The following is a 27,772-nucleotide window of genomic DNA, read 5'->3' on the forward strand; positions in this document are numbered from 1 at the left end:
GGAAACATTCCCATCTAGATTTCGAAGGCAACGCTTGCGAATTCCTGTTCCTCCTCCTCCTGTTGTCGAAGGAATTTCGACGTGTCGGCACGCGCGGGGATGGCCACCATCTTGGAAAAATAAGCCTAACAACAGTCCAAGGCTGCACGCCTTGCCTAACGCGAAATCGATATCGGTGGAAACACGGCCACGCGGCTCCTCCTCGGACACTTTTTATCGCCCGCTTGCTCCGATTTGTCTGCACCCCCCCGATAACGAGGATGTAAGCGGCGAGACCGTACCCTTCAGCGTCATTCGCTGAAAAATCCACCACCGGAGAGAGGATCGTCCGTCGTCCATCTCCGGTTTTTCCTTATCGTACCCGATGTCGCTTACAAGAGGATCAAGGATCATCTTGGAATGGTTGAACATCGGATGTCTGGTTTTTTTTTTAACGATCCGTGAGGAATCGAGGATCTTTGAGTAGATTTATTTTTTATATCTATAAATATTGACGTATTAAAAGATATATTTGAATATACAAGATATGAATACAAGAATGTATAAGATATTTTTGAAGAGTGGATTTTAGAGATTTTGCAAAATAAATGTAAAAAGTGATGTACAAAAAATTTATTTATTAAGTTATGAATAATTTGAGAGGGAGAAGAGATATTGAGTTAAATAGATAATTTTAAAAGTCCTGTTATAAATGAATCAGTCCTTTTATTTTTATAAGATCCTCAATTAAGATTGCAGAAACATGCTGAGAAATTGGATGAATGGAGATCTGGAAGTTTGAAAAGATTTTGATATTTGAAGATAGAAAGAATTAAAAGAAGTTAGTTTAAATTAGTTGAAGATAAAATTTGAAGAATCGAATGAATGAAAGTTTGAAAAGGTAATGATAAAAGTAGATTTATTTCTTCTGGAGAATTGGAAACGTTTAGTAAAAATTTAAAAATGGAAAAATATTAAAGGATAGAAATATTAAAGAGATAAAGAATATTAAATTTTAATTAATCATAAAAAAATTTAGAAATATTTGAATAGATAAAAATATAAAAGACTGGATATTTTTAATAAAATTCTTAAAACGAGAGAATTAGAACCTCAATAATTGCAGACAAATAACAATAAATTTAATGTACAAAATACATTAATAGAAATTGATTAGTAGAAATGAACAATTTTGAATTAGTAGCGATGAAAAAAATAGAAAATTTCGATGCTAAAGTTCAATAAAATCTCAGGATGGAAAGTTTACGAAATGGAAGAATCATATTCTTATTAATCACAAAAGAGAAAATAGAAATTAATAAAAATATGAAGAATCGAATTGTTTAGCAAAATGAAAAAATTCAGGGGTGAAAAGAATTGAGTTTGAACGAAGAAAATGTAGAGCATTTAATAGATGAAGATTTCAAAGGCTGGGAATGTTTGATAAAATTCGAAGGAAGCAAGAATTAAGGGGTAGAGACGTTACGGAATGAGAATGTTCAGTTTGAGTTAGTCGAAGAGGAAATTTGGAGAAATGAAATGGATGAAAATTTGAGAAGCTGGGGGTTCTAATACCAAAGGCGAGCAAAATTTAGAAATGGAAACATAGTGGAATGGAAGGATTGGAATTTTATTAAACATGAAGAAAATTGGAAAATCGAATGGATTCACATTTAAAAGATGAGGACATAGTATAGTATACAATTCAAAGATAAAAAATATAAGATGGAGAGAAAGGGAATATAAGAAAATTAAAAAAAAAAGAAGTTATATCTTTAGAGAAAATGATATAACTATATAATGAATATATTATTAGAGAAAATTAAATTCTTTTTTTTCTTTTTTTTAATAAATTTTCTTTTTTTTATTACAATATTTTAAATATAGATATCAATAATATTTCGATTAATCTTGAAATATTTCTAGAGAATAGTATAAATAAATATCTATATAGGAAAAAGAAATGAGAATTCAAAAAAATATTCGATTTTTAATTTCTGTATTGTTTTCTGCTAAACAATCAATCAGATAATAACACCATTACGTTTGAATTATCTTGTGCTATATTTTTATTAAATCTGTACCCTTTGTAACTCGAATGACAGTACAATGGAATCGATATACACCTATTTCGGTTTCGATGTTTTCCCTCTGTTACCAACGAACTCTGTAACATTTCCCGGACGAAATTAAGGCTGTGTCGCAATATCGATTGGTTTACAATTGGCGCAACGTGTCCGCAAGATATACGAGGAATTATCTTTCTAACTGCTTTATCGTTACCTTTAAATTCGAGAAAAAAAATATATATGTATCGCATTATAAATATCTTAAAGTTCTTTTCCAATTAAAAATAAAATTAATAACGTAAAAATCATAATTCCATTATTATTTTTGTTACGTTAAGAAATTTAAAATGAAGTATCTACGATTTGTATGCATACACAGACTTATATAATTGAGGTGAGGGAGAGACACTCTATGACATCAGAGCTTCCATTTCTCAAATTCTATCAGCGACAGCAAGAATCACCTGTCGCGTAATACAAGAACTCTTCTGCATTTCCATATGTACATCCCGTAGAGAAATAGCACAGGCGTGTTTTAGGTACGTTCCACTTGCTCCACGAAAGAATATTAAATAATCTCAACGTTGATTTTCAATAGAAGATTATATTTAACAATAGAAAGCTTAGAAGAAAAGAATTATATATGTTTCAAACTATTCGAATTTAATCAGATATTCGATCTATATTCTTTATCTGTTTAATTTAATTATAAATATAAATATTACATAAAGAAATATTTTAGATATTGAAAAAGAAAAGAGAGATAGTTAGATACAGTTAGATCGATTAAAATAAAATTCAATTAAATAATTAAAGTTAAATTAATCGTAGAATAATAAACAATTGCAATAAATAATGTAATAATTGAAAAAAGATAAAGAAAAATAAATGAAAAATGGAATGGAATTTAATAATAAAACTAAATTAAATAATATTTAATGCACGTTCAATGAAAAAGACAGCCGAAAAGATAAATCAAATCAAATCAAATGATACAATAAATAGGAAGAGATTCTTATCATTATGAATTTCAATCCGTCAATTGATAACCAATAAATGACACCAAGTCTTCTTTTATCTCGATGCAATTAGCACTTGTCGATTGGAAACTGTATCTATCTGATTGGTGTTTCTCCGATTCGATCAAATTTAAAGGTATTGTTATGTAATCTCGATTGATCCATAATGGTTTTTCACGAAGTTTAAATTTCCTTCTGCAGTATTTCATGCAATCCACCCATTGTCTCACTGAATTGTCTCGAATGGAGAATTAAATAGCATCTGACTTAAGATTTATCGTTATTCATCCAGGTGAATCCATTTCTCTCTCTTCGATTCGATTTCATTCCTCATCCCCATCTCTTTGCCCGATCTATAAGGATTGAAAAAATATTACTGTCTCTTATTTTTTACTATTAATATATTTATAATTAATAAACAAAATTAACATCAATATTTTCGATTTATTATTAAATTCCTGACGATAAAATATTTGAAATATATAAATCGATAAGAAACGTGATAACTGAATCCAGTATCCATTTGAAAATCTTTTGAAGGAAGGAAAATGATAAATTTTTTAATTTTACGTTAATCATAAGTATAAAGGAAAAGATATATCTTTTTCGAATCGATTTTACTTCTCCATCTATAACAATCGAAGAAATATTATTTCTCACTATTAATATTTATAACTATATGGAATTAAATAATATCTGATTTCAAGATTTATCCTTATTTTCCCAGGTGTATTCTCATTTTTCCTCTCCTCGAATCGATTTCATCCTTCACCTCTTCATCCTGTCCAATCCATAAAGATCGAAGGAATATTATCGTTTGTTATTTGTTATTATTCCACAAAGACGAATCGAAGTTGGTCGGAAAGTTTGCCAGGTGGTACAACGTCCCAACGTGCTCGAAGCAAAAACCTTTTGATAAACGCGGTTCCGCGAACTTCTTGCCTCCAAAATAACCCTTATCAGTTCCGTCATGAATCATACATCACGTACCGCAATACGAGTATAGTACTTTAAGCCACACAGAGCTCAAATTATTCCCGTCCCTGTGTACATCTGTGTCGGACAGATTAAATAAACATCGGCGTAAATCATCGTAATTGTTACATGTATAATTTCGAGAGGATTTCTCGAGCGGTGTCCCATTAATATTAAAAGTATCACGATATTTGATCGTTTCGATGAAACGACAATGTATCGATCTGTTTCTGCGGATAAATCGGCAGATAAGCCTCGCATTAAGGCTTTGTTTAGACGTGGATCGATTGATATCACGGGCATCCTTTGTATCGGGACAAAGGAAATTTTCGAGGGAGGATGAAATATAAAATTAAGCAGGGAAATTTTTGATTAATAAATTTTATAAAATTTAATATCGCGCGTGTAACAATTTAGAACGAAGTTGGGAATGAATATTATTTCTTTCATCTTTTGAAATTAAATTTTTCTTTTTTCTTTTTTCTCTTTTCTTTTCCACTTAATAATGAACCACGTCCGATTTCCATTGTTCGGAATTATTGTACTTGTCTGTATGTAGGGGGGATGTTATTTATCGCATCGTTGACCGTGCGCAAAATGATAAAATCGATAACAGACATAACGTTTTCTATTTATTATTTACAAACGGAATGACGATCATTAATTTATAATAATCACAGTTTGTAATGAAGGGTGTGGAGGGGTGTGATGAAAGCAACGTTAACAAAATGAGAAAGCACAAAGAGGGTTGGAAACGCATTACAGAAGGTACAAAGGGCAGAAGAATATGCAAATAAAATTATACAGCTGCTCGAGTGAATTTCAAATAAACTGTAAATCAACTTTCATTATTGGATAAACTGTTGCCTCCGATTTTACATAGAAAATATCGATTTTCGAGGATTGATACTTCGTAATTAGGATTTCTTTAACTTAGCGAAGTCTTTTTATTTAATTGCTGCAACTTTAAAGAATTTGTTACATTAAGAATTAATAGAATTTACACCTTACAAATATTCTCTTTCCAATGTAAAATTACAATCTCTCGATAGAAGAAAATTTTTTTTAAAGCTATTCGATTAATTTTAAGATTTTAGAGGAATATATTTTTTAAAAAAGTTCAAAATTCTTTAAAATCTTTTGAAATTTCAAATTCCTTTCAGATCTGTATGAATATAGGGTTTCACTGAAAAATATTATTATCAAGAATATTCCTATTCCTATCATATTAAAAAAAGAAAAAGAATTTAATATAATTGGTAGAATCGCTTCGTATAACTGATCCTTACAATTTTTACAAAAATCTAATTTAAATTTCAAAACTTTTAAACTTTTAAACTTTATTATCGCAAAAATTAGCTTACGAAATTTTTTATCGTGCAGAATGTTATGTATGTATTAAATTTAAAAAAAAAAAAGAGATTTGTTAGTTAGATCTTTAATCACAGCAAATCTTTAAAATCTCTCGAAAGTCCAAGTTCAATTGGCAAAAGGCAATGAACGAAACAAGGTTCAAACCTTTTGGCCATATCTCACCCCTTCGACTTTTCCACATGCAACATAGAAGAACACCCTTATGATGGAACGTTTCGTTGCTTAAGCAACGCCGCTCCTGGCAAAGGCAGAATTATTTACGAGCGGGAGGAGCCGGTTCGAAATCGAAACGGTCTCGTTTACCGCATGTGCGCCGTTCAAATTGCCGCCATCAATAGCCACCCAGCACGATCCAATGGCTCCAAGAAGAAATACCATCCCCCTGCACACCTTCCCTTGTAAATAAAACGCGTCAATCGAATCCCTGGTAACCGGTTTTTCTCGTTGATAATAGATTCGAGTTTGCAAGTGGCTCGAATAAGCCTTTATCCGGAATCTCTCCGCCCTCGAAACGATTTGGATGTGTGCGTATCTCGACGTATCTTGATGGAATCGATCATAAAATTCGAGTTGATGCGTGTTACGCAACGCGTTATCAATGAACAGTTGGTGGAACCGGTCGATTCAACCGGATAGAATTAGATTTCGTGCTAGGCCGATTATCAATAGGCTTATTATCTGGATAGATATCGACCGATCCCATGTTCTATGGTGATAAGGGAAGATTATGTGGTATTGATATTTCTTCCAGATTGTGTATTTTGTTCTTTTGGATTTGATCGAGAACTTCTATAGATTTTGATTATACATTTATAGATTTGAATTGGATATATAGGGTGACTATAATTGTTCTATCGTTTGTATTTTTTTGGAATTTAAAATAAAAATTAAATTTTTTTTTACAAATATTATATAAGAATATACACATATAGAATATTATGTGTAAAATTATGTGTTAAATCTTATGCATATCTTAAAGACAAAAACTGCAAGAAGAAAAGGATTCGATATTGGAACAAATTAGTCGTTCAGAGTTTGATTTGAAAAATTCATTAAACGGATTCTGCGGCAAAGTGCATCTCCCCGAAGAAAAAAATTTGCAATAAAGATAGTCTCATCAAATAAATTGATAATTTGTACCGATCTTTATGAAATTATATTTTCAGAAAAAATTCAATACAGAAAATCAAATTATTTCAATACGAAGAAACATTGAAAGAATATTTTAATAACAGGAATGAAAAATTTTACAGCTATGGAATAATTAACTCGTGAAGCTTTCTGAAAAAAGTACCTAGTATGATAGAATAGCGAATTGAGTAAATTGCCTTTGAAGCTTTTCAGCTCTTCCATTATAAAATAGAGAAATCATATAATAAAAATTATAATAGATATATATTGTAATTAAATATATGACAGTTAATTAAAAATGATTTCTCAAAAAAAATTCTTCATTTCTTCTAAAAATTACTCGATTGAAAATAATTCTTGTTAAGAAAAATTTCAATGCAAAGTGATACCAGATTGAAAGAATTTTTAACAAAATGGAAAATTCTACAAGAACGGAATAAATAAATTGCAGTCATGTGACAGTCATAAGTAACATTTTGGATTTTACATTGCTAGGTAATTAATAACAATTTTGTTCAAAAATAGTAATTCCTTTTTTTTTTCTTTAAAGAGGAAAAAACGATAAAATGTAACATTTTTCGTTCTCTTATGTATTTAACTTACTTACGAAGGAAAAATGGTATATCGTGTCTTAATGGTAATGGAACTTTGAATCCTTGACTGTTCACGAGGTGAAGAAAAGAATGATTTATTACATTTTATTTTCTGCTTTAAATAATCGATGATTAATTATGTCTCACATGTAATAAATAATGCGGAGAAAAGTGGAGCAAAGTTTTTATTAAAAATTCAAAATAAATACGATATGAACTTGACAACCTAATGGATACGATAAACTAAAGAAAAATAGCTTTGGAATGTATTGTATCGATTTGTAACATTGTACGTTTCACGTGTATATTTATATAACGACTATATGATTCCGGATTATTGAATCATTCTGTAAACTCGGCCAATGAAATTTACGACAATTTAATTTTACATGAATCGAATACAAGAACAATACAGTTTTATTTAGATGTATAACGATATTCACAAATGCGATCGAGATGGTAATGGTAATAAAATGAATTCTTTCAATTGAGAGATTCACAATCAAAACGATCCTCTTTCAATTTTAATAGCTACGACTCTAATTGCATATATTATAGTTTATTATAGTTAATGTAATTAACTATAATAAAGGATTCTTTTTTGATAAATTATCTTTAATTAACTATTATTTTTTAAATATAATATATAATTATTTTTTGAATAATAATAATAATAATAATAATAATAATGAGAAAGAAAATTTTAATATTTGAAGTTTTCAATTAAAACAACTCTAATCTTAATTATAAGATCCATTATTTCTTATGCGATTAGATTGCAATTTATTCAGATTAATAATATGCAATTAATATGCATTAGATATTTCGTTAAAGAAAATTTTAATCTATCAAACAAAAATTGAAGATTCCAGATTAATTTCTTTCTTCCTCGAAAAAAAAAAACAAAAACTGATAACTCTCGTAACCACCGCAATTGCAACAGCTTGTTAAAACAGATACGATTAGCTCGAACGAAGTTCAAGACGTTGGTATTTTTAAGATTTCACGTAAAACACGGGGTGTAATTAATCAAAACCGTTGACGTCGGTTTTCTACGGTATACGGACACACGTGTGTCCCCATTTTCATCGTTTCGAGATTTCGAGCGCCACGGGTTGAAATGAGAATTAATAGCTGCAGAAATAATTCGAATACCGAGATTTAATATCAAATTTATTACCGCACGTTCTACACCCCGCGACGCAAACTTGTCCGTGCCACCTTTCGAAAAACAGAGAAAGGAACATATGTAACGAAAAATCGTTATATCATGATCCCCTTGACATAGCCAGCGGACAATATTCGTTTAATCATTCATTCGCCAAGTATTTTATCCGGTTAACCGACACGCGAAACGAAGCGTGAAATCAATTATAAAGAAATTATATTACCTTCCCCCGATACGTTCATAAGGGAAACGTGATTATCCCCCTTTTCAATCGTTCGAAATCCAAGAAGAAAAAAACAAAGAAAAGTCGAAGTTGGAAAAAAAAGGGAGGGAGGAGAGAGGAAGGGAAGAGATTATCGCGAATTCCTCGATACGCGGAGGAATAATTGAAATGGCAGCTTACATCCGGTAATTACGGTCGTTCGTTATACCGTTCCTCCATTTTTCCAACGAAAGAAGCTACACACGGTAACGTAGCAACCAATTTCCATTTTCGTTTCAACCGGACGAAACGTTGTTACGAATAGCCGGGTCCGTTTAATTATCGCGTTGTTATCGACCGTAAAGGGAACGGTATAGTTTACGATTTTCCATTTGTAACAAGAGGGAGGGAAAAAAGCTCGATACCCACGGTGCACAGTTTCGTCGAGTGGAATACACCCCGAACTGATCGTGCATCCTTCTCCTCTGTCTCTGTCGGATCGACACACGTGGAAACCGTGGTATATAAGTAGGCTAGAACGAGCACTGGGTCGCGGGTATGATCGAAAAGGTTGGCAAGTAGCGAGCTTGAATGTCGAGGCAGCCGAACATTTTGCTAGCGCAACAGCGACAAGGTCAAGGTTAAAGGTGTCTCCAAGATCCGGCGACGTGACGGGGCTGGTTTAAGGTCGCTCTCACTTGGATCCTCCTCGTTGTGTACGTAGGCGGTCGATTTGAGCGTCGTGTGCACTTACTTATCTCTATCTAAGGCAATTTTGGAAGTATCGAATATTTTTTTAGAAAATAGAGAGGGAGTACATGTTCGATCGAACATATTATTTTTTTATTGGTATAGGATTTAATAATATCGAATTTGGTAGCGAATGATATCAAATTTGTTGATTCAATATTGAATGACGTTAAATTATTATATAAATGATAATTGATAATATTAAATTTTGCTTTTTAATGATGTATATTGTTAAATTTGTATTATCTTGTATTGATCACTTGTAATTGAAATTGTACAATTTTTGGTTTTAATTTAAACTTATGAAATGATATTTTATTTTATTGTAAATATCTATAATAATTTATTTAGATTGATTTAAGTTACGAGAAGAGATAATAACCGATACGAAACTTTTTTCTTCATTGAATAATGATTTTTTAATATAGAAGTACGATAGATATTATGTTATATATTATATATTATTTATTATATATTATAATTTATTATATATTATTAAAATTTTAATGATTGAGGAATTTTTTTTTCTATAAAGCAAATGTATTAATTAATTAAATATCAATTATATCAATTAATTAAATATCCTAGATAAAAATTTTTAATTGAATATTGGCGCAATTGATGAAATTATTATTAATATATTTATCGTATCATTCGATATATTATACTTTGATATTTAAATTTCGTTCAAGATTTTTTTATATTCAAATATCTAAAAATATCTACTTGTCATGAGATAAAATTAAATATAAATTTATCCCGGTGACCTAGTTTGAAATTTAATCTGCAGCAATATTAAAAAATGAAGATGCGCAACGCGAAACATGGAGAAACAAAGACTGTTCTCTGCTTAATGTAATCGAAAGAAACATTAAAGTGACCCTTTGAATCGTGCAATTCCCTATAGACGTACTGTTTCGTGCCCGATTCTCATTGGGGAGAAACGCGATGCATTTCATTAAATATTCTTGAGAGAATTTCCCCTGCAAAGCATGTCGCAAAAAAAAGTCACAGGAATAAAAACAAAAGCGTGGAAATCTACATATACGTTCCCTCCTCTAAAAATCGGATTTCGATCGGATTCCATAACGTTGGTTTACATAGCTGACCTATATCTATCTATATGCAACTACACGTGGAAACTCTCAACATCCCATAATTGGCTTGTAATCCAATTGCATCGATAAATACAGCATTTCTCGCCTGAATTGCCTAAAATTAATATCAGAGGTAATGTAAAATTTTGTTAATTTTTAGATATTTGTTTAAATTAAGATACTTTAATGATGATTATTTAAATAATCATGTTTTTTTTTATATAGTTTTCGATTTTATTATTCTTCATATTACAAGATTATTTTACTCGAATGAAATTTAAGTATAAATTTATTTTTCTTATTACTAAAAAAAGAGACAATAAAATAATCGAAGTAATCTATTATTCGAAATTGTTATCTTTTATCCGTATTTCAAATAAAATTTGTTCAATTTGTTACAATTAAAGGGACGACAAACAGTGAAAAGTATAACTATTTCGTCATTTCGTATAATCAACAATTTTAAACCACTTAACTCTTCGATCAATATTCCTATCTATACGGAGATTGATATCTGCGGCATTAATTTTGAATTAATATCAAAATGAGGTACAGATCGAACACAGACACACATTCAAACACGGATCAATAATCGTTAATCATCAGTCGCGCGTATGATTCCAATCATAAAAACGTGAAACCTCTCGTCAAAATTATCACTCTCGTCCAATATCCAGTTTCAAATCTCATGAATTCGAAGATCAGACGCCGCACTTTAACATCGTCGAGAAACAAATCCGCGCGGAAGGAAGGCAAAGCACGATCTCCAATCTCCCTCCATCCGCTTCTCCAATTCCCGCCATCTGCAAACAAAGCTGCAAACCCGCCGCTGCAATTCAATATCCCATTCCGTCTATCTATCCCTTTATCCATACACCCTTTATCCATCCCTGATTATCGATCATTCTGTGTCATGCACAATTCCAGTAATCCCCTTTTCGCACGCAACATTGCCCGATCTCGAGAGCGGTGTCCACGACAACAAAACGATTCGCGTCGAGGCGGCGTGCGAAGCACACCCAGCAGCGACGTCTCTATATCGGAGCGTCGCGACGCCTGCGCGGGTTCCGCAACGATCAGCTGGCTGGAGGCGCTTCGACGAGGGGCAAAGGAGAGACGGAGCGCGAGAGAACGCGATAGAACGCGGTAGAGGGAGCGAGAGAGGGAGGTGGAGAGGCGGTGGAGGGAGCGAGAGGGGCGATGCCGAGGCGACGAGAGTTAGAGAAGGAAGGGCTGCGCACACGTCCATCGGGTATCAGTAGCGACGTCGAGGGTGGCCTCGTCGCCAGCTACACGCACGTTTTTGGCAACGTTCGTGGCTGCCCTTAGCCGCTGGTGTCCCACTCGTCGCAATGGTGTTGATCGTGTGCACGACGTGGACGTGAGCTCTTTCGAGAGCCGGCGCGCGGCCCCACGATCACTCCTCGCGCAGTGCTGCCGTGACGGTCGATCGAAGCGCACCGTTGAAACCTGGGAACGAGGAAACCTTCCATTTTAACGACACCACGATGTATCTGGCCGGCCGCCACTGCGTCGTATTCGCCCTGTGTCCACCAGCGTCCTCGCCGAACGATCCTCAAGGGGACAAGAGGGTGGTGCATCGTCAGGTGCCAGCGTGAACAAGGTTCCTGGAGAAGGTCTGGACCAGCGATTGACCCGCTGCCTCCTTTCCTCAGCCGTGAATAGTACGTTCGTGTAGTTCCATGTCTTTTTTCGGAGATTGTTTTCGACTGGGCTGTGAGAGATCTCTGAGTGGATGTTGAACACAAGGGTGTATATAAAAATCCGTTGGGGGAGCGTTCGTAATGGCGAGACCATCTAGAGAAACATAAACGCGATGGTTATAATGTATAAGGATAAGAGTTGTACGAAAGGCTGATTCCTCTTGGTCTGGTTCTGTGTTGCAGCTGCGTACCGACGACGAGGAGACTCTCTGTCGTCGATAACCGGCCAATAAACGGCGCGTAGAGAGCACGCTCGCGAGAGAGAAGCAGCGTCGAACGTGGGTGAGTAAGCAAAACAAATATGCCGTCGTGGATACCTCTCACCCCTTTTTTTTCACTCTGGAACGAATATGGATCTCGATTTTGCCCGTCGTCTAGGTCACCTCCCACTCTCTCTCTTGCTCCCCCCAAGCGTATCGAAGGGTTCGTTGACATCACGACTGGAAAATTGGCTAGAGAACTCGTGGCCGAGAAAGGTCAGCGAGGATACAAATATAGAAGCACTCGGGCCGACACAATCGAGAGAAGGATGGAAAATTGCTAGCTGTTTCTCGCCACCAGGATCCCAGCTGCGTCTCGTGGAATCGATATATATATACACACACACATATATATATATACGCGAAATATTCCGGGCCGCTATTAACAAATCCAAATCCAACGTTATAATCTGGATCTCAGAAGAGGAAGAATATCGAGAATATCGAGTGCATACATACTGTTCAAACAAAAACTCGTAGTTCCTATCGCGAATCGTGTGTGTATTTTCTCCGTCTCTATGTTATGATTAAATCAGTGACAGAAAACAGACCGGCTAATCCGTGAGCCGTAAAATACCTGCCGTAAAAGCAATAAACATTGGCTCGTCTTAATCTCGAACTTCGTTGAACAAAAAGTGTATAAACAAATCGTATTGTCGTATTTAGTGAAACGATCGTCTTCCACGTGTGATACAATAAAAACTCAACTTCTTAAACGATCAATATTAGTCAAATTAATAATAATAATAATAATAATAATAATAATAATTTTCGACGTTGAATAACTCGTAGAAATCTTGGGAACGTGTCGCGAGCGAAATAGTCGTGCGTTGAAGGGAGTTGAAGGGTGAGCTCGAGAGCATAGGAGGGTCCCGACTCTCTGAACAGCGGGAGCCTTTCAAGGTGTAGGTTCCTCGTGGTTGGAGGTCTCTTCTGATGGTACTGAGGGTGACTCAGCACCGGTGGACGAGCGCGAACGAGCAGCGCGGTCCCCGCGATCAGCACCACAGTCGCCGTGTCACGTCGTCATGGCTACACGTGTTGTCACCTCGACGATGATCGCGTTTGTTCTCATCCTACTCGTCGCTGGTTGGCCAACAGGCGGACGGACAGGCTTGGTCAAGTTCTACGAATCTGTGCCCGATCATCTGCAACCGAACAGGCGAATACCCATCAATGATTATGCGATGCACGGGCCCATCGTCGACGACCACGACTTCCCCAGGGATCTCAGGAAGCCGTATCCAGGCAAGAGCTTTGGACCAATGGGTCCTATCGATGGCTCCCTCCCGGATGACGTCTCTTTTCGAAGTCTGTCGTCTGGACAGGAGAAAGGGGAGAACTCGATCGAACTTCTGTCGCCTCACGCTGTCGAAAAAATCGAAAAACATAAGCCGGAGTATAAGATCATGTCCGTGGAGTTTCATCGCGTGGAGACACCGTTTGTCATTGGAATATGGATCTTCTTTGCCAGCATCGCGAAAATAGGTATGGAATCTTGAACTTGGAACTTGGTTCTGGTTCAGGGACTCTGATGGTTGTTTGTTGATGTTGTTGGATGGTTGACGCGCGAGGGAGGATCGATGAACCTTTATGGATTTTAACTTTGGATCGAGAAATCGTTCGAAAGGGTTAGAATTTGATTTGCAAATAATATTTCGCGTTTTTTTTTGTTTTTTTTTTTTTATAATATGGGAACTTGATAAATATATTCTAAGAGATGATACTTGAAAGATAGAAAAATTATTGTTGTTTGCTCGAACAAGTTTTCTTTTCATTCCTTATGATAATATTGAGATTTGTTGGATGGAAGATAGAATAATATTTAATTTACAATTGAGGTTTCGTTATTACCTGATATGGATTTTCTTTTATTCCTTGCGATAATATTGGGATTCGTGAATACGGTATAATTAAAAAGTGATAAATAATTGGGATTGATGTTTTGTAAAAGCTAATAATTAAAAGAAATGAAATCGTTTGCTTGGAACAACGTGGATTTTCTTCTCTTTTAATTGATGACAATATTGAAATTTTATTAAACGGAACATAAAAGATAATATTTGATTTACGACTTAGCTTTTATTATTGTTTCCCATCGATGATATAGATTTTCTTTTATGTTCTTTCTATACGATAATATTGAAATTTATGAAAGATATATTTGAAAAATAAATTTCTAAAATAATTGAGATTAGCTAAATATTTTATAAAAGAGAATAGTTAGAAGACAGAAGATAGATTTCATTGTTTGGTTGAAATAACTTCTCTATAATTTCCGGAACACGATATATAGTTGATAGATAATTTTTTATAAAAACATTGAAACAAAATTGCAGCAAATATTGAAAATTATCGAAGTGGAAACGTACGACCGAATTTTAATCCGATTTGTTCGAATATATATTTCTCTGTATGTTTATTCGTATATTTATAAAACAATGATAAAATCGTAGCGTGTTTTCTATTGTTTGAAAAATTCAAACGAATGCAAATAAATTTCACGGATAAATCCTATAAATTATTCAAATATTCTTTTATTTTTCTCTTTTTAACAAATAATTTATAGAAAGTACTTATCCGTTTTTATTATTTGGAATAATTTTAACTATTTAACTTTGTTAAATAGATCAATTGTCTCATGATTTGTATAAAGTCCACTCATGAATGTTACCATTGATTATATAAATGATTATTGGATATTAGATTCATATTAAACTCTATAAATAGAGGTACATTGTGTTACATTCTACTATATTTCGAATCGGTGTAAAGCATCCCCATTGCGAAATAGGAGAGAATAATACAACAGTATCGATAATACACTGTTCAGAGACCTTAATAGAACATCCACAAACTGGAGATTCAAATAACAGAGGTTCTACTTGTTTCTCAATCGATCGTGTTTGTAACGTGCACGTGAACTACTATACTCATACACTATGGCTTTTTATAGATTCTATATATTTTGCAAGAATAAAAACCAATAATTCTACCTTGTATTTGACATTAATGTCTGTAAGATATCACGTATGCACTTTAAAAATGCATTTAAATATTATTTTTTAATTGCTTAATTTAAAATGTTCAAAAATAAATATTATAGTGGGAAAATATACGTCACATTTTTTTAATTTTTATAAGAAATGAAAAAATTTAAGTTTATCGATCAATTTCATTATCAAAATTGTATTTGCCATGTAGATATATTTATTTGATTTTTAACATTATATAAATATTGTTTGTTATAGCAGTAATTATATGATTATATGTCTTCTTCAAAAGTTTAGACTTAATTTATTGAAGACTTGTATCTTTGACCCTAAAAGAATGTTCCCATTTCCAACTAGGTCATATTAACCTTTTCACGCTTGATGTTGCGTACACGCAACATTATACACTACAAATATTTATTAGTCAAACGACGAGAGCATTTATTTTTTTATTATTAATATAGATTCAGTGAAATGAGATTCAGAAATAATGCATTTTTAAAGTTAATAAATAATAAAAAAACGATTCTTTTTAAAGATGGAAAAGAATTCAATTTTAAAAAGATTAAAGCATTAAATTTTTTTAATTAAAATGGCATACGAAAATGAAAAAATTGACAAAAATAAAATCAATAAAATATATCATGCTTTTTTTCACGTGGTCTTGAAATTAAAATTCAAATAAACGAAACAAACCAAACACAACAACAAAAATAACGAAAAATCGAATATCTTTTGCACTACAATTACGCAAGTTATTGATTAATAATTTAATTTTTTAATGCAAATGTTTTTTGTATCATATATCAAACGAATTCGTGATCTAAATTTTTATAAAAATTTTAAACAAATAATAGAATAATTCATAATTGGAATAATACAAATAACGAACGTTGTAAACACTAATTACGTCGTAAATTGATTAAATTATAAAAATATTCAATATCCCAGTTGCAAAGAAAATTCATTTGAAATACATTCATTTTTTCAAAATAGATTTGATTGAAAACTCATTCAAATCATTCCAATTGATATATAGTGTCATCTCATTGAATATTTATCAGTTTAATAATCATTAATATAGGTAATTTTAAAATAGACTTATACGATTTTCAAAATTTAAACCATTTATAAATTAATCAATTAATCCTATAAATCAAACATCTCTGAAAAGAGTAATTGATTAATTTGACTTTTGAAATTGACTAGTTTAATACAAGCACTTAATCTTTTATTCGCTATATTTAAAATTTCACTCAACTGGTTTATATTATTATTTCAACAAGCTACTTTTCAAAGTTATTTATAACTTGGATGAATTTTCATATTTTCGCAATCAATAATGGAACTATGTAGAAATATTCGTATCAAATTAACATTTTCAATATGTGAGAAATATAATTTCAGTAAAACTTTAATCGAATGAAATTAAATTTCAAATTAGTTCGGCATACAATGAATAATAATAATACATATACCTCATAAATCAAGAGAATAAATTTGATATAATGTATATAAACATTCGCATAGATTCACGGTAGCCATAACACATTTGATTGAATATTCATACTTTCATAATCAATAACACATCTATGCTCAAATATTTCTATTAAATTAATATCTCTAATTATTTTACACGTTGAAACGTTCGATCGACTGAAATCAAATTTCAAATTTAACTCTCCATGGTGTAAATAATAACAGATGCAATATACAACAATATAACAAATATTTGCAACCACACTCAACACCATCCAACGAAATTTCCACTACCCCAAACCATCGAAAAAGGGGTGCACCAAAAACCAGAGACAAGGAAACCAATTTCCCCGCAACAGGCGGTTTAAAAAGTAGCTTGAGCCTCGCTGTTCTCCAAACGAGGGTTAATAACGGAACCATTGTTTGCATCCTACCACTATGCCCAACCACCAAAAGGGTTCTCCACCGTTCTTCCCTTTCTTTCCATTTTCCATCGGGCCGCTGAACGAGTGTTAAATCATGTGTTTACAGGCTTCCACATGACGTCGAAGCTCAGCAAGATCTTTCCGGAATCCTGTTTGCTGATCGTTGTCGGCGTGGTGGTTGGTGTCCTACTGTTCCAGGCGAGCAGTGTCCACGTGTCGCCTCTCACTCCTGACACATTCTTCCTCTACATGCTGCCGCCTATTATCCTGGATGCTGGATACTTCATGCCGAACCGACTGTTCTTCGACCATCTGGGAACTATACTTCTGTTCGCCGTCATTGGGACTATATTTAATACTTTGTCGATAGGTTGGTAAAAATGGATTCTATACACTTTGAAAGTATGTGCATGATTTTATTTTAATATTTGCGAGGAATGGAATGCGTTTAATTTTAACAATAATATTTAGATTACCATAAGAGAAGGAATTATTTTTATTTTAAAATAAATATGGGTATAAATTTTATTTTTACCCGATAATTTCTTTATTCTTCATTTATGTTTCATATTTGAAAATTAAAATAAGCTATTCTAAAATTAAGCAACGTCATCTGAATTGGTTCATCAATGATTCAATATTAATTATCAGGTAACGAAGAATTATCAGGTGCGAGAATAAATCTTCTCTTCTTTTAAATAAGGAGTAATAATTTTAGTTGAATTGATCTTTTTTTTTTTATTTTCAATCTCCACTTTGGAAAACGAGAGGATGAGTTAAAAAGATCATGGATGTGAATGTTCTTTTCGAATATAAATCGAGAAATTATATATAATACTTTTTTAAAAAGTAATAGTCAGATTTTTTTTTTTAAAGAACTCTCATTGAAATGAGTAAATTTTCTCATTTTCTTTACTTTGTATTTAGCTTCATAGTAATATTTCCCTTTTGGATACTTTTATAACTTCTATTTTATTTAGCTTTTCTGTCCTTCATGTTACTTTGGTAGAAATGCATGATAAAGAATGATTCTGAAAACTGCTTGTGAAATTATTGATGCTGGTCCAGGAACACTTCTTTCTCGAACATAAGCGGCTTTTGATGCGATAAAATCGTGCAAGTGCACTTTACAGAGCTAATTAGTTCTCGTAATGGAATAAAAGATTCGTTCTTGATTAAATGGTAAAGTCTGTCAACACTTCACTAACAGCATCGTGTATTTTCACGTCATCTGAATGATTTACAGGAATTTTAACAAAATCAGTAGCAATTTTATCAGTAGCAATTCTTTTATATTCACGCTCTTCTTATCCACATCAAAAATTCACTTGATATTATAAAAATAGTTCGATGCAATTAAATCATACAATTCGGTAAATCCTTTCAATATCAAATTATTTTATTATTATTATTTTTGTTAGCTCGTCTCTCACAATGACTCGATAAAATAATTCTCACTTTCGATCAATTATTATTGTGTATGCATCTTGTACAAATATACACATATTTGTTTATATTTATATATATTTTTTTTTAATTTACGATCTTCTTGAACCCCCTTCAGGAAAATTATGTAGGAAATTTTAGGGTATATTTGACTAATCATTGATTATTTTAAAGTTTAAACATATCAATATCAAGGGGTTAAATCATAATTAACTTCGCTTTTTTAATAAAAAAAATCAACCATCATTTCGTTTAATATATATTTTACATATGTTATATAATATTTTATATTAAATATATTTATCCATTCAGCTATGATTTTTACAATAAGAATAAAAAGAAGACTTCTTAATAAAAATTTACAAATTTTCGTTTAAAAAATCAAATTTATACTATTAAATTAATTGACATGAAGTCTTAATTTTTTTTTTTAAATTAATCCTCTCTTTGTTCTATTATTATTCCATCATAAATATCTGTAACAAATTACAAAAACAGTATACAGTACAGTATACAAAAACTCGTAATCCACACGATACTCGTGGTTCGACTTAATATCCGATTATTTTCTGTATTTCAAGCTACTTAAATCGATCACTTTCGTACGTCAATATCTTTGCAAAGTTTAGTCGGTCGGTGTTTCGTAATCACCCAATGTACAGAGAGTCCCACATCTAGATCTGTATCGAGAGTGAAAAGCGGACGTCGAACCGCCCACGCAATTTCTGTTTGTGGCACGTGTCGTTCACGAAACGGCGCTTCATCGTTACGAAACGTTCTCTTACACGAGAGGACGATGATGTCCGCGATAATTAAAGACTCCACGTAATTGGTGAGATTTCTTACGGTATTATTATCATCGGTGAATTAACCATCGAAATATTTTACAGTGACGATTTTTATTCTGTCGATTTACTGATTCATCGATTCAATGAAATCGATACGTGGATATCTTGTTTAGAATTCGTTATATTATATAGAGTCTAATATGATTCATGAATAGAATTGAGGAAGGATGATTGGTAGGTTAAGAATATGATGAGGAAATATTTAATATAGAAAAAGAAGAACACTCGCGTTTGATATGTTTTGTTATAAATTAAAATATAAATCACTATTGGAATTTATTTCATCATTTGTTCGCTGAAACTTCGTCAAAGATAAAATAGAAAGTTTTAATCATTGAGGAATTAAAATCATTGGATTAAGAATAGAAATGAGAAAATACTATTCGCTTATTATAAATTAGAATATTCATACTATATATCGTATCATATTCATCGTTACAGAATTCATTCTGTTATTGATAGACAGGAAAAACCCAATCAAAGAAAAAATTGGAAACAAATCATCGAATCAAATCGAAAAAATAAATATAACAATATTCTGAAACTGATATGAGAATCGAAATAGAAACATATCTTCATAACTATTTTAATAATTAAAAAAGAACTAGTTTATGAGAATAAAATTTTATTCTATTTTTGTGATTATCGCGTAACATTTTGCTAGTAATTTGTGTTTCAGTCATTAAAATCGCTATTTTTAGAAAAGATAGTAGATTGCACGCCCTCTTACATGTCAAAAATAATATGAAGATATAACGATAATATAACACGACAGTTTACGAAGTATGTACGTAAATTTACAACATGTATATAATATTTCTAGTCATGCTGAAAATTAAAATATAAATTAAAGAAAAACAAAAAAAGACTCGATCAAACGATAAATAATTAAAATAAAAATTTCGATTTTTAGTTTGATGAATATTAATAGACCTGATAAAGTCTCATTTAGATTAATCAAATTCTTCGAATTCAATAGATTAGTGAACTGAAGTGAACTGAATACAAGTTTTAATTCAAGTTTGAATTCGTACAAATCAAGTTATTCGATTGAAGTCGTTTCGAATAGAGATAACCTAGTAACTTCAAATAATGAATATGTATAATGTGTATAATAATACCATTAAAAAAAGTATTCAATACTAATATAAACTCTATTATAATGAGAAACATTGTTAAACATAATAAACTTTTAACAATTAACGAATGAACTATTAAAAGTTTGAAATAACTTTTTGTATCAATTTGTTGTTCAACAACAATTTTATGATACAGTTATTCTTTGTGTATTATAATATGTTGAACGAATATCTCTTCCTATTCGGAATTATCGTGTTCTCTACAATTTTAATTCCGTTTAAAAAGAGAGAATAATACGTCCATTAAATAATTTTTTCCAAAAAAAAAAAAAAAATAAAATACATATATTTAAAACGCAAACATATGAACATCTGTTATTGGCTCAAATCCAATTTTATCGAAAATTAATGGAATAATCTATAAAGTACTTAACATTCATAATTTAAAGCGGTTAAACGAGCTTACGAATGAAATATTTAACCAAATTATTGAAAATCCAACAACTTGCGTTTTGATCTTTTAATGAACTGTTTCTAAAATTTCAATAACTGTATTTCAATCGCATTTAATCGCATTTAATTTCAATTAAGCTAAATATTGAACGGATAAATATTGATTAATCAAAAATTTTAATATTTTTCTTTACTTTTCTTTTTTTTTTTATTTATAAGTATTCTTTTAAATTGTTCATAGGTGCTTCGTTGTGGGTGTTGGGTAAGAGTGGTCTTTTCGGATTCGAAACACCACTTTTACAAATGTTCCTGTTCTCCGCGTTGATCAGCGCAGTTGATCCTGTCGCCGTGTTAGCTGTCTTCGAAGAAATCCACGTGAATGAAATCTTGTACATCGTTGTTTTTGGGGAGAGCTTATTGAACGACGCTGTCACTGTGGTAAGTATTGTTTAAGCACGATTTAAACAATTTAAACCCTCTCAATGTGTTCTAATAAACTCTAGATTTTTTTTAAATATAGTTCAGTGATTATTCAAAAAAAAAAAATTATTCAAAGAAAAAAAGGAAAACAAGGAAGTAGAAACGTAATATTTATATAATAATTCATTATAAAATAATTCATAAATGAACAAAAATACTTAAAATATTATATTCTAAATGATGCTTCTCTTAACGCTCGAATAATTTCGATTGAATCATTCTGTCGTTCGATCATTTATATTTACAGTTCGCTTAAAATTAACCCAAAATAAATGGATTCGTAGAATCTGAAAGAGCTGGGATAAATAATACGCTTAAATAGATACAGAAAATGATACGGTAGAGAGCATGAATTCTAATCAAATTACTCGACTTACTCGAATAAAAGTTAAAATTGTTATTAGAACGAATTCAAATTTAATCTCAGTCCAAATTAGATAATCCTCGATCTGCCAATAACGATTATTATATTATATTAAATTGTACGATTTCCTTATCCATGAGACACGTTTTCATGACCCAATTGCAATCTGAAAAATTTCTAATTAATTAATTAACTTCGCGGAATCTCTTAATCATTGGAACAGCTTAATAAGTTACGGTTGTTTAATGACACACAGGTGCTGTACCATATGTTCGAGGCTTACAACGAGATAGGGCCGACGGAAATACTTTACACGGACGTTCTCTCGGGATTGGCTTCGTTCTTCGTGGTGGCGATCGGTGGCACGATAATAGGGGTGATATGGGGCTTTGCTACCGGTTTTGTTACAAGGTTCACCCACCAGGTTCGCGTGATCGAGCCCATCTTCATATTCGTCATGGCCTACCTGGCCTACCTGAACGCCGAGATCTTTCATATGTCCAGCATACTGGCGTGAGTAAACTAATCCTCTTCTGGTGAATACTTTTTAGAGATCGTGAAAGTTTAATGATCATTCGTAATTGGTATATTTTGAATGGGTTTAAGAGTGTGGTTTCTAATGAAATGAAATCTTAAAAGAATTTGCAAAGTGGGAATCATTGTTTCTATGGTTGGAAACTTTCGAAATTCTTTTAATTCTATCAAAAAGATGATTGTTATTAATATTGATTGACTAGGAAATCTCTTTGAATTCTAGAGATTAAAATATTTTATATTTTAATTTTTTACGAAATAATGTTTCTTAGAAAAAAGAAAAAGAAAAGGAAAAAATAATAATAGTTTTGAATTTCGAAAGTTTTGGATTGGAAGAAAATTAAATTAAGAGTCTAAATTATACATGTACATTATTTTAAAATTGTTATTTTACAAGAGGATGATCCTCTTAATTAATTAATTCAAAAGCAAGAGGAATTTTACGATGTATTTGAATATTACAAAAGAGGGTTGGAAATCAAAACAAATTGAGAAACACTTGTTTAAAGGAATAAGTAATAAATATTTATAAATTTTATTTTAGTTAATTTTTTTAATAATTTAAGATTTTCAAATTGAATTATTTCCATTTCCATATTTTAATTTTTGAGAATAATGATCATAAATTCTTTCAAAGAATTTCTCATTCAGTTTACAAATTTCCAACTTCATACTTGAATATTTTTTATAACGAAAGCTTGTAATTAGTATTGTTTGGAAACTTTGGTGACACTTGCAGATTATTTAGAGAAAACTACACGAACAAACAAGTATAACTTTCGTAATAACTATTAAATACAATTAAGAGAGAATCTAATAAGTAGTTATTTCTATATTAAAATTTTCGAAACTTCCTCGTGTAAAAAAAGAATATTTCTTGAGATTTTTAAACACGAAATATTTTTAATAAAACATTTCATGTTTTAAAATTATATATTTCTGAATATATATCTGAATATAATATATTCAGACCATTTCATTATTATTTCGCTTAATTTTTAATTTATATTTTCGTGAATTTTGACGACATATATATATATACTCCCCATTTATATAAAAAATCTGTTCGATTCTATCATCAATTATAACAATATTCTTCGTAATTTAAATAATAGAAATAAAATATAAAATATAAAAATATAAAAATAATAATATATCTCGAAATACTAGTTGGTAAACTTATATACCAGTCAAAGTTAATTGTACGGTCAATCTCGTACAGGTAATAAAACACAAAACTCGAGAAAACCAGTTCATCAACGAAACAACCCTGTAACATATGCAAATTTCCCTTGTTTACATCGATAAACCGAAAATGCCCTGCACGTGGCCATCGCGACCTAGAAATGTGCAACACGAGTGTGCCAACTCACTTCTCTCGACACGCTCTCGGCCGGCAATAAATTCCAAAAAGGACCTCCCAGCTCTCACGCGAATCGTTACATACATATATATAGCATATTCGATGAAACCTCGCCATGTTACCTCGCCATCCAAGGGCGAAATTCATCGATAGGCTTTTAATCAATCCCTTGGAACTGTTCTTTAAACGAAACTTCGAAATTTTTTTCTCATATTTTTTTCCTTTTTTCTTTCTCTTCTATTTTTTTTTTTTTTTTCATTATCAAATCGAACCGTGTCGTGGAAGGAAGAAAAAGGTTAAAGGGAAGCCTGACTCTTTTCGTGATCGTCGATTTACTCGATAACTCGCCCAAGGCTAAGTCTTTATTAAAAAGGAGAAAAAAAAAAGAAGGAGAAGGATGGAAAGTAACAGATCGTCGTTATAAATGCTCGAAAACCTTACGATAGCAGCACGATTCTCGTTAAGTCTATTATTTACACGTTTCCTGGGGAAGTTGGTAGCGATGATCGATCCCGATGCAAAGTACGCCCTGTGTAATAACTGTTCAAATATGCTTAACCCGTAATCGCTGCTTCTTGCTCGGCTATCGTGATTTTTTTTTTCTTTTTATATGATTAAACGGTGTCATGTGTTCGATTGACGAACAAAAGGATTTTAAATAAACGAAGGATGAGTGTGATGTAGTTATAGTGGAACGATGATTTATTTGTTTAAAGAGCTTGATATGTGCAATATTTGGACAACGAAGAGAAATAGATCGTTAAATGGAAGATATTGTACTTTTAATTTGCTTTATACATGTATTTACAGTTGCTCTTAAAAGTAAAGTAGAACACAGTAAAACGCGACACTTCTATAATACGAAGAATTGAGTTACCATTTTATAACGAGATTAAGGAAAATTTGGAAAATGAAGAATAGGCAAATTCTAAAACTGAAGAAAATTCGATTTGATGAAGAAATGAGACTAACATCCCAAAAAATGAAATATAATATATAATCTTATATTAAATTTAATAATATGCTCGAATAATTTCGCGAATTCAAACTGAATGAACTGTTTTCAAATAATCTTGTACCAATATTTTTAGAAGTGGCTGGAAATTTTGGAATTAATTTCATCAGAAATTTTTGAGAATATTAATTCAGAAATATATGATACAAAATCGAAAAGAATTCAATTATTTGTTATTATTTCTAGAAGGATCGAAAATTGGAATAAATATTAAAAGATATAAATGTAAGATATTTTTTTTATGATGGAGATATTTAACCCAAGTCACGTTTCATATTTTATCCCTACTCTACTTGGAGTTCTTACTTACTTAGTTATTTTAGAAACTGTTCAAAATTTGACTACATCTTCATATCTTCATTAAGATTTACGTGTATATTATACATGTTCCTATGAAATAAATTAATGAGCTTTATTTTAAAAGATTGTATTTTATATATTAACGAAAGTAGAGAGTTCAGCTTGATGTAAAATTTAAAAAACAAAAAATTAATGTTAAATTCTTTTATTCCATTCTTTATTTTATCTTTCTCTAATAATAATTTTATCCTAGTTTTATTCATTTAAAAGTTCGCAGATTATATTTATTTAATGTCCATATTTTTATTAATTCATGTTAACATCTACGAGAACGAAGAAGAATTAGTTCCATCTTTGAATAACAAAAATTATTCTAAATATAATTCATTATATACTCAACATTAAACACACAATTTCATTAAGTCAGAATTAAATTTCCTTGCAAGATAATGTAAGACATTCACAACTGACTAGACACATGTACGCCAATTTCCAAGAGGTTAAATCCCTATCAAATTTCCTCTCGCCACACATTAACAAGTGAATCATGGATGGATCTAAACTTGGATCCAAATAGTAGTCTCCAGTCAGACGTACGCACAAATTTCCAGTACGTATGTGTACAACGGTCGCATCCATATCGTAAATCGAATAGACGCCTCTAGCCGCCGATTTCGTAAACCCTCGGATCGTACGTTCGAATTAATTTCAACGACGTTTACGAAACGTACCGACTACGATCGATACGCGAACTCGAATCCACCCTCGCGCCATATTCGTCCCCTTCGTGTCGTCCACTTCTCCCCCCATCGATTAACCGTGACCTCTCCTTTGTCACCAGGATCACCTTCTGCGGCATCACCATGAAGAATTACGTGGAGGCGAATATATCGCACAAGTCGCACACCACGGTCAAATACACGATGAAAATGCTGTCAAGCAGCTCGGAAACCATCATATTTATGTTCCTCGGGGTGGCGACCGTGAACAACCACCACGATTGGAACACGTGGTTCGTCGTCATGACCATCGTCTTCTGCTCGATCTATCGCATCGTCGGTGAGTATACGAGCCACCCCATCAAGGTTGGGGGTGTGAAATCATCAATTGTCCCGCAGTTTGTCATACAAAGAACTCGTGACAGTAAAGTGGTTTCACGTGGATGCAATCGATGCGTCAAACTGGACGATACGAAACTGGATTAAGTGGGGTAGGTCTTGTTAATGGTATCAAGAGATAAGGGGGGAGTCTTAAGGTTTAAACCGATTCATGGCTTATCGCGTGTCACTTACTTAGCAAAACGGTTACGCGATCGTGCCAAGAATAGGCGTTTCTTGCGCTTTGGTATTTGCCTTTTTGCCGGATAACGAGGCGGGATGATGCCGGGAAACTTGGCACGTGCCACCCCTGGGCATTGTTTCGTATCGTTTCGGATAATTTGGATAAGCAGAAGGGGTGAAGATTAAGTAGTTCGGTTGGGATAGAGTTGTGTTTTGCGAGGATGATTGCTTTACCGTTTTGGCGATATTAGCTTCTTAATTCTGTGAAGTTGAAGTTGAGAGATTTATTTTGAGAGACGATGGTAATTTCTGAGGTGGTTTTTGTGAAGAGTATTGGTGATAATTTGGTCAATGAGTATTCGCCCATGATGTATAAATTTGTCATCAATATTCTATTAATAAATTTATACAGGATGGCTAATTTCCATTTAGATGGTCTACTATATAATATGATCTTGAAATATTGATGGAATAATGATTTTCAAGACGAAAATTTTTTAAAAATTGTTGAATTTATCGTAATTTTTTTGTGAATTTGTATATATAGAATAGATCTTCACAATTCCATTATAAATAGAACTTACACTATTTTTTTCAATAACTATCTTTAAAATTTAAGTAAATTTATACATATTATACATAATATAATATCATAATTACAATAAGTTTATTATTGTAAAGAATTGCTTTACAAAATACAATAATTAATTATAAAAAAGATAGCATAAAAATTTATAACATTGTATCCAACTTACTTTTTGAAAAGAATTTTTATTTTTATATTTATAACGAGAGATTAAACATATAAAATCAAACTTAATATTACAAAGGTAAAATTTTATGTTACTTTGCAACAAAAGAATTAAAAAATAAAGTGAATGAAACAATGAAAAAACAAAGAAGAAGAAAAACTTTTTGAAATATTAAATTTTTACATTAATATAGATCTTTTGATGGACATTTCAATTGTACTTTTCTATTTCTATTCTAAATAATTTAATTATTTAAGTAGTCAATATCGAGATTGACATTCGTCATTAAAATAAACGAAAAGAATAGTCTTGAGAAAACTCGAACTTTTCTAATCTATCTTCTCGGTTAAATCGTGAAATATCTGGAAATACTCTTAACAAGATTCGTCTAGCTTCTTCCGCAACCACCAGTTTACATCAGGGCTTACTGTCACGGGCTTATGGCTTCCTGTTCCATCGACGGTTTATCGCTAAATCGCTGGCCACTAGCTGCACTTAAAAAATTCATCGTCATCCCTATGCAGTCTGAAAATATCCTACTTTTTTCAAATCCAGATATTTCATTTTTTTTCTTATTTTTTTTTCTTTTTTTTGCGAAATAGGAGTCGCGATTAACTATA

At 31.9% G+C, this 27,772-nt stretch overlaps 1 protein-coding gene across 3 annotated transcripts in view; it reads left to right on the forward strand.

The window, feature by feature from the left end:
• Positions 1 to 10,791: 10,791 nt before the first annotated feature.
• Positions 10,792 to 27,772, forward strand: part of LOC122720353 (sodium/hydrogen exchanger 3) — a 35,245-nt gene continuing 18,264 nt past the window's right edge. The window contains exons 1-7 of one of the 3 annotated variants that reach the window (XR_006347753.1): positions 10,792 to 12,042; positions 12,265 to 12,363; positions 12,460 to 13,829; positions 17,345 to 17,608; positions 21,306 to 21,502; positions 22,165 to 22,421; positions 25,962 to 26,179. Coding sequence is in view for 2 of the 3 variants with exons in the window: in XM_043946995.1 (XP_043802930.1) it covers positions 13,370 to 13,829; positions 17,345 to 17,608; positions 21,306 to 21,502; positions 22,165 to 22,421; positions 25,962 to 26,179 (1,396 nt within the window). In the remaining variant the exon portion in view is untranslated. The remainder of the gene's footprint in view (positions 12,043 to 12,264; positions 12,364 to 12,459; positions 13,830 to 17,344; positions 17,609 to 21,305; positions 21,503 to 22,164; positions 22,422 to 25,961; positions 26,180 to 27,772) is intronic. The other 2 variants (XM_043946995.1, XM_043946996.1) reach the window with 2 other exon arrangements.

Source organism: Apis laboriosa, unplaced genomic scaffold (genome assembly GCF_014066325.1).
Source record: "Apis laboriosa isolate Shangri-la unplaced genomic scaffold, ASM1406632v1 scaffold128_cov155, whole genome shotgun sequence".
Classification (NCBI taxonomy): domain Eukaryota; kingdom Metazoa; phylum Arthropoda; class Insecta; order Hymenoptera; family Apidae; genus Apis; species Apis laboriosa.